Raw genomic sequence first — 12,999 nt, 5'->3', positions numbered from 1 at the left:
GGTGTGCATCGCTCGACAGATGCACGCAAGACGCACTCAATGCTGCACTCGTAGGCTGTGCGTAGCCGCGCATCTGTAGCGACCTGCTGGTGATCACTGACAGATGGCTGCTCATTATTTTTCTATACGGCTGTCAGGAGTCACGCGTCGCATTTATCTCACATAGTTGCTGGCAGTCAACATGGACGAAAGGGTTCGCTTTGATAAGCGCCTCCCGGACTTTGATACAAAACTGGAACGATTTTTTAACATCAAGTAACCGAGCAGAAGATCCATCTTCTGTCTTACGAAATAAATTGCAAAAGCAATGACCGGTGCTTTCTTTCCTGTGTGATATCAAATGTCATGTAATCCCAGAGAATATTGTTTTTATCTAACAAGATTAAATTGGCCAGTAGTCTCCATCAGAAGTGCTTATAACGGTTGAACATCTATGAAACCCCCCTCCATCCTTTGTGATGATGGAATTGGCTGTGCTACCACAATGTATGTCTTTTTTTCCCAAAAGCAAAATTCCAACATCCACGCTCACTGTGTGCTGGGTTTGAACTTTAAAGGGAATGTTCAAATTGTTTAAAGTGGGGTTATATGAGGCACTTATTCATGGCTAGTAAATTCAGCGCTCTCTCCGGCGGGTAACTAAAGCCGTTATCAGCGCTTCCCTTCAAAGCCACGCGTCATTTTAACTTCCACAACATGAGAGTTGCTGGTCCACCGCCGCCTCGATCGGTTAAGTTGTTTTTGATACTGTGTGACTTCGGCGAATCTGAAATAACTCTGTCAAACACCAAAGTCACAAAATAGCACTAACTAACCGAACGAGGCAGCGGTAGACTAGTTTTTATGTGCAAACACCATGAATGTCTGCCAGCAGAGACTTTTCGTCTGGAACATCTACAAATACTACAAATGATGGGATGTCACCTTCTTTTCTAGCATATGACAGCCAGTGAGACTATCTAAATGCAAATGACGGCATTCTAACATGCTCACAATGACAACTGTGATGTTAAAGATCCTCACCATGTTAATTTAGCGCGTTAGCATGCATGCTAACGTTTTTTTTTCTAATCAACGCTAAACACAAAGCACAGCCGAGGCTGATGGGAATAGTGTTAGATCGACAAGTATTTGGTCATAAACCGAAGTATTGGATGAGTTATAATTCTTGCAATTTTAAAGTCACGATGGCGCTAGAGGAAAAGTTAAGGGTATACCAAGAGATTACAAGATCCATCCAATAGTCCCTTAATAAAAGACGACGAGTGTCAAATGCCATGGATACGAGTGGAAACATGATACAATAACCACTTACGCAAAACATTCTACTTCATTATTCTTTACTTTCCGAACACCTCCGGAGCAAATGGCTGTGAAGACGTGCCACAGTGTCGGAAAAGACGAATTGCCTTCCGGGTTAACAGAGGCAGACAGAAGTGAACGCAGCGTGAGCTCAGAACTTTTGAGTTCGCTGACCATCTGTAATGATCGGAGGCGACCCTAATTGCAACGGCTCATCTCCAGCGTAATCAAAATTCAGGGAGCACGTCCATAATCAAGTGCAATTAATCTGCTAATATCCCTCCAGTGTTGAAATAATGGGGACATTAACGGGGCTCATCTGTTGTGACTGCTCCACCGCTGCTTGCGAGGCGGCTCTTTCCACAGCGGGAGAACGCCGAAAACGCCTTTTGACAGGTATTTTCCCGCATTTGCGTCACCAAAGTCAATTTGAATAAACTACTGTCATCTCCCATAAGGGCCGCTCCCGCGACGCACATCCCCCCCCCCCCCCCCCCCTGCTAAACAGGTTTCCGATCCTCAATGAAATAATGCATGTAAATCACCCCGTCCCATTTTCCAAACAATATCGATTGTGACAAGCGAAGGCATCGAGATCACACGCAGGAACATTTGAACAGCAGCAGCAGCAGAAAACAGCCTTAACATATGATGATGGAAAAGGAAGCGAAGTGAGAGAGGGTGTCAAATAAAACTCATATTCCTTTTTCGCAAGAATAATAAGTGGATAACGGCGGCGTCTCTTTATGCTGAGAAGACATACGGCTGTGTGTGTTCCCTTGCAGCTTGATTGGAAAATCACATAAAGGCCATCAACCCGAACCTACAGAGAGAGAGAGAGAGAGAGAGAGAGAGAGAGAGAGAGAGAGAGAGAGAGAGAGAGAGAGCGAGCGAGAGCGGTAGGTCCCACCACCCCCACCCATGCACACTGATTGGCTGGGGGGGGGGTTCTGTACCGTTTTCATTTCGCAGTGTGTGATAAATGGGTAAAAGGAGAGTGTGGAGTGTAACTGGCAGGGTGTAGCAATGCTGTGCTTTTTATTATGCCTTGAACTCCGGCTCTGCGCTCCCACAAAATTTTTTTTCCGCGGCGATGAATGCGTCCAATGTGCAAAAAAAGGTAGAAACACACCGTCATTTTCTGCCGTTAATTTCCTCGCCTCAATTATGCAAAGGTTACTGATTATTTTTTGTTTGTTTGTAGAAAGGCAAGACTCGTCAATGAGGCATCAGAATAAATCAGTGGTGCACTCTAAGCTCTCCCCACATCCTTGACTGCTGCTGACTTTCACGCATTTATAATATATGAAATCTGTCTTTTATAATTCAACAGAAAAGGGAAACATGCCTTGATAGTGATTTACCGAAGAAAGAGCTGGTCTCGTTTATTTATTATTTTTTATTCCATTATGCGATGCATCTTCTGGTTAAAGAGGGAGATACTGTATCGATACAGGACATTATATTTTTTGATTTTAGTATTCAGACTAGCACTTGGCTGTGGGGCCTAGATTAATTAAGGTTTCTATCAATGAGATAAAAAAAAAAACGAGACTGCGTTGTTGACATGGCATTTCAAAGGATTTGACAGATTGCTAACTTGAAGAAGAAAGTCAATCAGATGGATTGAACCTTTGTGCACAAATCATTAAAAGAAGAAGAAGAAGAAGAAGAAGAAGAAGAAGAAGAAGAAGAAGAAGCTCTGTCTTTATGAAAAAATGATTTAACTGCAGAGAGTGGTGGAAAACATACAGCACTTCTTGTATGGTTCGGGGAATTGGAAGGATTTTGGCACCACTTTATTAGTTTCTGGTTTTTCTTTATCCTGTGGAATCCATTGCCTCACAGGTGAAAGGTGTCCTCAACATCAACACAGGCAAGCGGTTAGCGTGTGCTGCTTGTTTACATGTGGTTACACTGTATTCTTTGTGGGTGGGTAAAGGTTCTGAGGGAATCTTTTCCCGGCACAATCCTTTCACAGAGCTCGCCTTGACATCTCAGAATATGCTGCTCTTAGTGAAACCGAGGAACTACAGTGGCGGCGGCCCGATTTGTCTGAAAGATTTGAGGCAAACATTCCAATAATCTGTTGAAATACACATGAGAATCGATAGCAATCCCTGTGAAATACGAGGCGTGAACTTATCTCCCTGAGGCCAATACAACCGAGATCAATCATTCAAGGAATCTATGCAACCCAGCCAACAAGGAAGGTCAAGGCAGAACACATAATCATAACACAAATGAACTGTGTAACCTCCGTGAAAAAGGAGGTCGACGTGAGGGTGTAGTTCGCTGAATATGTCAGCAAATCCCCCAGGAACTGGAGGAGGGGAGGAAAACTATTCCCAGTGGAAATAGGAGAGGAAAACAGCGGCGTGCACCGAATAAAGCCAATGAGCTACACCCGATTCATTTCATACACAACGACAATTCAAAATGGAAAGTAATAGGAACATTAAGACGGAACGTAAAACTGCATAAAAACATTAAAATGGATTAGCATAGAAACTCCTCTATAAAGGAAATCAAAATGTTGAGAACAGAAGCATAGATAACGGATAGGAGGATCGTTCGTGATGAATGTTTAAGGTTCGATCAAAGGCAGTGCAGAAAACTTTTTAACCTGGAGACAGAAAGGTGGTCGAAGTTGGTGCAAGTCCAACAACCCCTGGACGTTTGTTCCAGCTCTGTGGCGCACAGTGACTTACCGCTGCCTCCCCCCTGGGTTTAATCTGCACTCTGGGACCATTTAGCAGCCCCCAAAGGCTGAGAGGGTTCATGTCGTAAAGGACAGTCAGAAGCATTTTGGTCCGAAGCCATTGAGAGATTTATAGACATGCAGCAGTGCTTTAAACACTCTTCTCTGACAACGCTGGAGGAGACCTGAGAACCGGTGTTGAGCTGTCTGGGCCTTTGTTGGGACTCCAACAGTTGCTTTCTGAAGAAAGGGAAGCAGGCTGAGCGGGTTCTGCAGACAATAGCATGAAGTCTTACCATTGTGGTCGTAGATGGAAACTGATTTGCATGACATTGGGAGTATTAATGGCTGATTTAGTACCTTTAATTTAAGGGGCTGGGGGGGGATTACTTAGAGTACATCCACGTTACTCCGTTTTCGTTTTGGAAACGCATATGTTTTGCTACGGTCACACTGAGCGTCCGCACTACGCCGGCGTTTTGGAGCACCGTAAACGGAGGAGTTTAGAAACGATCCCGAAGCCGGATAACTTTGAAAACTCCGGGTAGCGTATTCGTGTGGAACGGACAGAAACGCATACGTTTGGAAACGATGACGTAGACACCCGCGATCGACTACCAGGTTAATTTACTTTACTAGCAGCTGTTGTCCAGTTAAAGTCTGCATGTCTGCGGAGGAAACAGCTGTTATTGTAGCGATCAGTGAGCGGCGTGAGAGAGAGAGAGAGATCAGTGAGCGGAGAGAGAGAGAGACCCGCAGCGCTGTAACTAACGTTAAGTCTGAAAAATAAAACGTATTAAACTTTCCACGAACGGTCTGTTTGAGTTTATAGAGGAAGATTTGAGAGAAGATCTTAAGTATCAAACACGTACTTACGATCATTAAAGACTACTCTGGTTGCTTAGTTACAAAATACGACAATCTACTTCCTGTTTACATCGGCGCATGCCCAGTGAACGTGAAGAGTCACGTGATATTCGTTTCCAGGCGTGTAGTATGGACGGAGATCATTACGGAAACGATGGCTGAAACGCCGTGTGGACGGAGATCGTTTTCGTTTGAAAACTCCGTTTCCAAACGAAAACGGAGTAGTATGGATGTAGCCTAAGTTCTACATTCTGAATCTTGAGTTTCACTTTAATGAAACAGCTTGAATTTAATACTGATGCCTCTAAATGACTTAAATAAGCAAAGAAGACCTTCAGTGAGAATATTGGCTACTTCTATGTGACAACCCTTAATGTAATCGGGGTTTGAGAACTATAAACGGCACGAAAGTTGATCAGAAACTCCTTCGGCTCAGACTCCAGCGGGGGCCTCTGGCAGCGACCCGGCTGCCGCGTACAGAGACCCAGATCCGGATTAGCTGGCGAGAGGCGGAGAGCCGTCGCGCCCGGCGGCGGCGTCTCCTCCTCGGTGCCAGAAGCAGAGCTTCGCCTCGCTGCTCCGCCGCTGGGAGCCAAGGAAGAACCAGAACCAGGACTGAGGAGGGGCGGACTGTCAAGACCCAGTAAAATGAGAGGTTGCCTAAAGGGACTCGCGGAAACAAATTCATTCATTACAAAATGTTTAAGGTGAATTTGAAGTTTTGGTTTGTCGCCGTTTGTGCTCGGCTTCTCCGCCGCCTTCCCTTCTCAGGACTAGTATTGATTCAGCATTTGTCCGTGGCGCTTTTGTTGCCAGAGAGCGATTTAACCCTTACAGGTGCATTGACATGGCAATCCCATTCTTAATCTAATTGAAATTGTGTTAAAGCTCATTCACAGAGGGCAACGTGAGGGAAGAAAATGCCGAGATAGCCTCCTCAGCGCACTAGCGATCTCACCGACGCGCCGTTGATCTCGTGTGGACCTTTAGAAGTAATAAGACAAATCGCACAAAACACAGAAGTGATCTGATACAGCAAGGTCAGTTGCAATACCGTTTGAAATATTAACAACCTCAGTGATGGTTAAAAAAAAAAAAAAAAAAAAGGTCTCTTACTCTGTTTTGAAGTAAGATAAGTCACAGCGCCAGAGCAGAAATACAATCCCCCAGCCCAGATGATCTAACAACACCATCAGGCCTTTTTTCACACAGCAGATCCTCTGTCAGGACTGGAGGCACAGAGGCAGTGAGCAGAACGTTTTCTGCAAACAGACGTAGCAACCGAGGTGTGTCTGCCTCTCCAGTGATGACAGCGCGGAGAAAAAGCCCAGCTCCTCATGACGGAGAGAATGAGGAGGTTGGAGGGTTTAAAAAAAATAAATAAAAAAAATCAGTGTCCTTGCTCTCTATGTTGTTCATGATTTATTTATGAAATGGGAACACTTCAAGTTTTCAAGGAGCAGAATAAAACATCAAGCAACTCTATCTGTGTGCTGTCAGAGTGTAAAAAACATGCGTTTGGAAAAAAAAGAAAAAAAAGGTTGTCCACTACTTTATTGGTCAGGGTCCCTGCTGGCTGAACTGCAAAAGGGACTGTGATGAAATGTTGAGAGGGAAAAGGAAATACCTTTGACGGTGACGCTTCCTGTGCTGCTTGCCACGCCGAACTGGTTTCTTGCCACACAGGTGTAGAGGCCTGCATCAGACTTGGTTGCATTCCATACCCGAAGGTTACCGTTGTCCAAGATGGAGACCCTGTAGTTAAAAAAACAACAATTTACATTACGACCGCATAGCATCAGCTTGTACTATTATTAACAATCTAGTGCGGTTCCTGTTTAAGAGGGAGGCTGTTCTCAACGCCCGCCCGATCAGAACGGGCCTGTTGCTCGGCTCCCAGTAGTGCTGCCTTGTGGGCGTGGCCCGTTTGGAGCAGGCCAATTGCTTGGTGCCCCGGGAAGTTCTGCTTGCAACTTTCTGGAGAACCGCTCATCGCTGCTGATCGCTTCCAGGGACGTGAAGAAGACTTTGCTAATTGATGAATGCCGGTAGATCCAGCATTCATCAATTAGCGGTTAGCGACCGCTGCGGACGTCATTGTCGACCCGGTCTGCGGTGCCACGAGGCCCCGCCTCCACCGCTGCACAAACCGCTGTTTGCTTTGTTTATTGTGTCCAAAATTGCATCTACTTCGACACCGCACGCCCTTTTGTCCCCAGCAATATACCTGCCAAGTGTGAAGCACGTCGGATCAACGGTTCTCGAAATATGCAGAGGACACACAGATCCCTCGCTTTAGCTGCTGCTCTGCACACATTGTAACATTTCAACCGTGCGGCATACAGTCGGGTTGACTTAACGGCAATGACAAGTGACTAACACAGCAGGAAACATTCCTCAGTGTCTCTAATTAAGTTCTGCTTCTTTGCAGATCACAGCGATGAGTAATAGGATTGCGTTTTTCGAGAGTGATTAATTCCGCACATGACTTCGAGATATCTAGGACAACAGTGGCTTCATGCCCTTTATACAATGGCCACAAGTGCTCCAAAAAAAGGGCCTTACAAAACTTGACATTTTCTAAATAACAAGCAAATATGGAAATTGTGCCCTTGAAAGCAAGGTACTGGGGGAAATCAAGGGTGGACCGAGCCATCAAACCACGCTGCATTTTAATTATATGAATGCTCTGCTGAATCTGCAAACTGTAAATATGAAACGGCGTCAGCCTGATTGTTAAAGGGGGAGGAAATGAAGTGTGGCCTGTAAATTGCTCTGTTCACCTACGAGTCAAAGGTGTCACGGCGAACATCCACAGTTAGACGGCAGCGAGGGTGTGAGAGAATCGAGCAACCTGAGGAATTCAAATTGAGTTTAATGCCAGTTCTTCTTTTCGAGTACAGACGTAGGCATGTGTGCGTCATTTCACACATATGTCAACAATTAAAGCTGCGCCAGTTTTTATACTAACAATCGGTCAAATGACTATCTGTAATTTCAAAGGGCTCACTCGAGATAACAAACCCATAATTATAATAAGATGAAAAAAGTATTAAAAAAGGTTAATTAGCACAGGACTCTGCAGTGCTCCTCAGCTCTACAGAGCGTTTTAGCATCTTTCAACTCACCGTTTTGTTACGGTTCACTCTCACAACAATCCTGTTTCCAACTACGGGAGGTAGCTTTGTAAACCCAAAGTCAGACTACTTGGTGAATGTAGTGCAGAACTTAGTAGCTAAAAACCCCCAGATATTTGTCCTCTGGGGTTTGGTTTGCACCTCTTTAGGCAACAAGTTCTCACTATCAACTCAAATGTGGCGTTTTGCATGTGTAATTTTTGCACGTGTCAATTCATGCTTGTTACATGGATACACTGTCTTTTCAAAATAAGTATATTTAATAATTAAAATAAAAGTTACGCAACTCCAGAAGCGTTAAGTAACCTGCGTAACGTAGTTAAGTAGGCTACGTTATGTAATGTTCTGTAATAATAGTCACCGTTGACTTTTGGGTTCAGACATGACCCATGGGCTGAAGTCCTGTGTAATTTGACCCAATCTTCAAACCAACCTTCACCCCGACTTTATCTCCCTTTATACTACTTCAACCTGACTTTCTCCTTTAGTCCCGGCGTAACCACGGCCGAATAGAGCGCCGTAGTTCGGTCGCTTGGAGTCACCGTGGACCAATCAGCCGTATTTGACGAGTTGGGTACGAGAACGGGCTGCCTCGGGTGAAATCGTTGGCTATTCCTTTGACCCCTTGGAGTTACTTACTGTAAATCACCAATGGCTTAATTAACAATTTCACATTTTTAGATGGTTGGTGGGGGATGGTTCCCTCTTATTCTAAATTTGGGTCTTTTGCTGAATGTTCACCACTTAGTCGGTAACTTGACTAAAACATCAAGCTGAAAGGTGGGTCTGTCTGAGGGTCTGTTACTGTAAGATACTCCTTTTACCTACAAGTAGTAAAACCATTGATTAAAGCTTCAACGCTTTTTGTTTGTTTTTAACTAATGTCAAATTTCATGTCACTTTTCCAGAATTTGTATTCACACCCATTCTTCTTACTAGATTATTGGCTACTCCTTTCACCCTCCACAGTTTTAACTGTAAAGCACCAATTAAAAAACAATCGGTAAATTCAAAGTAACAGACCCCCGTGTATCAGCCAATAACTTTTTAGGATGATGTCCCTCCCTAAAACCAGGTGACACTCACTCACTCTACTGCTTTTGATTGGTTCAAAACAACCATTTAACAGTAAAAGATAATTGCCGGTGCAGTCTGAGCTGAAACGGAGAGGAGTTTATTAGCCATGGAGGAAGTCTGACACATTGGTACAGAAAACTGTTCATCAGCTCTCACCGCTCTGTGAGCAGGACGTTTTCCTGTTTGCACCGGTGATGCATTTAACTGGATGTACTTGTGAAATGCGGTTGATACGGTGTGACATAGTGTTACATCCCCCCCCCCTTCCCCCTCCTCTGCTTCACTTCTTTTTACAAGTGGTGGATGTGATAAGAAAATGCAGAGACACTTAGTGTGGGAGAATCTACTTCTAAAACCACATGGTGCTGCTGAGTGGAGACTTCTCCGGGTTTTTAAATCAGGCTGAGAGAAAAGTGCTGAATGCAAAGCAGCCAACAATGACCATCAGTTACATGGGAGGCATATTGCCGTGTGGGATGGCATGCAGTTAATGACATCCAACCACGGGGGCTGATAAATTTGAAGAAAACGGCCCATTAAATGGCACCTCGGTCCTACAACCGGCCATTACCCTGAGCAGAGTAAGCACAATTAACACAACTCCTATACATTAATTACATCGCTTTGCCAGCGCTCTGTAGATACAGCAGAGTTTGTCTGATGGCTCGTTATATCTAAAGGTAAAAGGGAATTTTTTTTTACCACATATGTATCTAGTATCAATTAACTAGTGGCCATTTTTTGCATTCAGTGAGAGTGAAAACAAAGGGGAAACGAGCTCAGAGTTAACCAGCACAAGGTGCACAGCAATACCTCAACATGAGTAAAGAGAAAGAAAAAAGAGACATTTCCTCTCAATGAAAAAACGTAGAATGAAAAAAAAACCCCGAGATGCAGCATCAAAACTCAGGCGACCTTGTGTGGTCCGCTCGAACGACGAGAAACAGGCGGCTGCCAGTAATGGAGACAGAAAACAAAATCACCGTGGATGAATGAAGAGAACTGGATACGGCGTTGGTGGCGGTGACCCGTTCATTCCTATGAAAGGGAAGGAAGTCAGACTGCCGGAGATAAAAATTTCTCAGATCTTACGGAGAGCCAGAGAGCAAGCTTTAGCCCCGCCTCCCAGCCTTTCGGTTCAGCCTCGGCCTCGTTCACGCGAGCGGATGAAGGAAAACCATTTTGGATTTGGCTTTTTGTGTATTTTACAACCTTTTAGGAGCTAGTGATTCAAATAAGGGTTACTCAAGCGTTGACTAACCCTTGTGTGTGTTTGCCGTTGGAATGCGGATTTGCCTAAAAAGAAAAAAATCCTTTTACAGACGTCTCTTTCCCGAAGCAAGTCTATGGGAAAAAGGATTTTTATTTGGGCCCAATGGCGTGGCGTAACGAAACGGACGCGGAAGTTACAATTCCATCGCTTTGCCGTTATACAAAATTTGCTCTTGCTGAAGGTTTGGAAAGCACCTGTGGTTGAAGCCGCCCTCCGCAGGTCATTGATAACAGCCGGTCACGTAATACCCCCTTGAGCGGGCCCCAAGTAAGCTATATTATATACACAGTTCCATACTGTATTATCATGTATTTGAATCATACACAGCACAGTAATTTAATTCATACTGTAATTTTTTTGAAAAAGCGTTTCATTGTATTTTGAAACAGTCAATTAGACATCTGCATGAGAAATGAAGAAAAAGGAAACAAAGCCGTTATAATAATCATCCGCTGATCCTTTTGATCCGGACAGACTACGATCGCTATGGTTTCCACTGTAGCTGCACTCTGAATATCCACAATCTCTTTGTCCTGAAGGGACGAAATAGCAATCATGTGACCTGTGAACCGTGCGTCTTGTAAGAGGAGGCTGTGCAGAGAGCGGACAAGTGGTGCCGCATGCGAGCTCAACGGCTCTTACGGGGAGATAAATCCTCAGCAGCCCTCCTGCGGAGCCAAGACTGCGTGTTCTTAGCCATTCACCGCATTGCCTACCTTCTTCTTTCTTTTTTTTTGAAGCATTATATGAAGATCGGGGAGGCACTTTCCCTTTCAATGACTGCAGAGGAAGAGCAGTAGACCGGCTGTCTGCGTAAGGGTTCGTCATCTGAGTGTGAAGCTAATGGAAGAGCAGATGAGGTCAAACACAGTGGAAGCCGACCGAGGCGCAGCGGCGGTGAATAAGAAATGGAGGCTTATGATTAACACTTTTCAGTTTTGCTCCTGCTTTTTTTTTTTTTTTTCTTCTTTATTCTCGTCTCTGCCGTGGCCCCTGACAACATGTCCGCGCGTGGCGCCCATTATGTGAGGAGACATTTCCCACCTCCTTCCTAAGAGAAGCCAGCGGTGGGGCAGGTATCAATAATTCACAGGTGAGGTGAACACGAGTGCCACTTCTTTCATCCCGGACTCACACGGGGGGGGTTTTAATGGACACGGCAATAAGTCTCCTAAAAGGCAGGCAATTTTTATTTTTTATTTTTTTTTTATGATACAAGGCGGGATGGCCAAAATGCACTCGTGTAATCCTGGAAATAAAAACACAGGTGTGTGTATTTTGGGGTGAGATCAAGCCTCTGAGGACGGGGCTCTGTGCGGCGTTGATCCTCGCTGCTCTGTGACAAGATGAAAGAGACAAATAACATCAGTCACCGAGCGGCTCTCACTGCGCTGTGAAGTGGAAATTTCAGGAAAAAGAGCCTGGTCCAAACTAAAAAGCACGTTTTTTTTTTTGGTTATTTCCTTACGTTCCTCTCTGAGACGCTGTGCAAAGGAAGAGCAGTAGACATGCAGACTTTTTTTTTTTTTTGTTGTATATTTTGTCTTTGATCCGTTTGATGAACTCGACATTGTGAGAGGTAACTGTCACAATACAAATAATGAGAAGCGGCTTTGAACTTCAGCCCCTGGAATTTAGAAGTTTCTAAATGCCTCGTGCTCAAACACGGGAATCACGTTAGCTCGCCTTCCTGCATACGGCAAACACACTCGCCCACTTACGCCGTCGAAGAATTGGAGTGCGCACTTGCGAGAAATTCAACAAACAAAACAATGCGCCTGATTTTTAGATTTTGATTTGAGACTCTCAAACACACCCGTTCATGAATACTTAGTGACTCCGCGGTGCCACGGCTGATTGGCAGCGTGACTGCAGGGTGCGAGGCCTGTATGCGTCTCTACTTAATTAACAGGGTAAATAAAGCGGGCTTGTGAAAATAGAGGGTTAAGATTCTATCAGTGGGATTACTCAGCCATGAGACCGCGGGAAGAGAGATCGTCGCCGGGCTTACGGTGATTCCAGCGGATAATTAGTCTCAGCAAAGGCCCTCTATACACAAAGACTAATGCCTCAGTGCGCACACAGCTCGCTGCTCAACTCGCCACCGAAAGCAGCCGCCCCACTTGCAAACACCAGAAGTAAAAATGGAGGAAAAAAAAAGAAAAGTGTGGGGGAAAAAAAAGCACTGCAGGGAGCTGTGTTTGATATTGTGTTCGCCCGCCACGGTAAGCTTGCAGATAAGGTGAAGTGCGTCCGTGTTGCTATTTCCCGACCCACGCTGACCACCATCGACCTACCTGCGGGTGATGTTTCTAATCATAATTGTATCAAAACGGTGGCGGCACTAACAGCCCCGGAGGCGAGGGGGGGGGGGGGGGGGGGGGGGGGCTGTGCGGAAGGAAAAGAGGCGAGGTCGCCGCATCCTTTGAGCCGCGACAAGGGGTGGGACCCGACTGCAGGTGTTGATCTATGCTCTTGACTGCTTTAAAAAAAACAAAAAAAACCCTGAAGTGTATCGGGGGGGGGGGGGAGATAAATTGAAGGGCCGTCTCTCCTCTGCTTCCCCACAGCGCTAGAGAGAAACGGCCTTGTCGGCTGCATAAATCAGGCCCAGCTGTGCGACGGGGACCCGGGGACGCCGC

At 45.2% G+C, this 12,999-nt stretch overlaps 1 protein-coding gene across 2 annotated transcripts in view; it reads right to left on the bottom strand.

Moving 5' to 3' along the window:
- Nucleotides 1–12,999, bottom strand: part of LOC137880566 (contactin-4-like) — a 139,328-nt gene that overhangs the window by 14,708 nt on the left and 111,621 nt on the right. For both annotated transcript variants that reach the window (XM_068721978.1, XM_068721979.1), the window contains exon 12: nt 6,498–6,625. In XM_068721978.1, the coding sequence (XP_068578079.1) occupies nt 6,498–6,625 (128 nt within the window). The remainder of the gene's footprint in view (nt 1–6,497; nt 6,626–12,999) is intronic.

The sequence above is a fragment of the Cebidichthys violaceus genome, unplaced genomic scaffold (genome assembly GCF_023349555.1).
Source record: "Cebidichthys violaceus isolate CVI_PGR_0920_01 unplaced genomic scaffold, fCebVio1.0.p SCAF_29, whole genome shotgun sequence".
In the NCBI taxonomy this organism is placed as follows: Eukaryota; Metazoa; Chordata; class Actinopteri; order Perciformes; family Stichaeidae; genus Cebidichthys; species Cebidichthys violaceus.
Note: the sequence above shows the minus strand (reverse complement) of the source record. Positions and strands in the feature narration are given on the sequence as shown.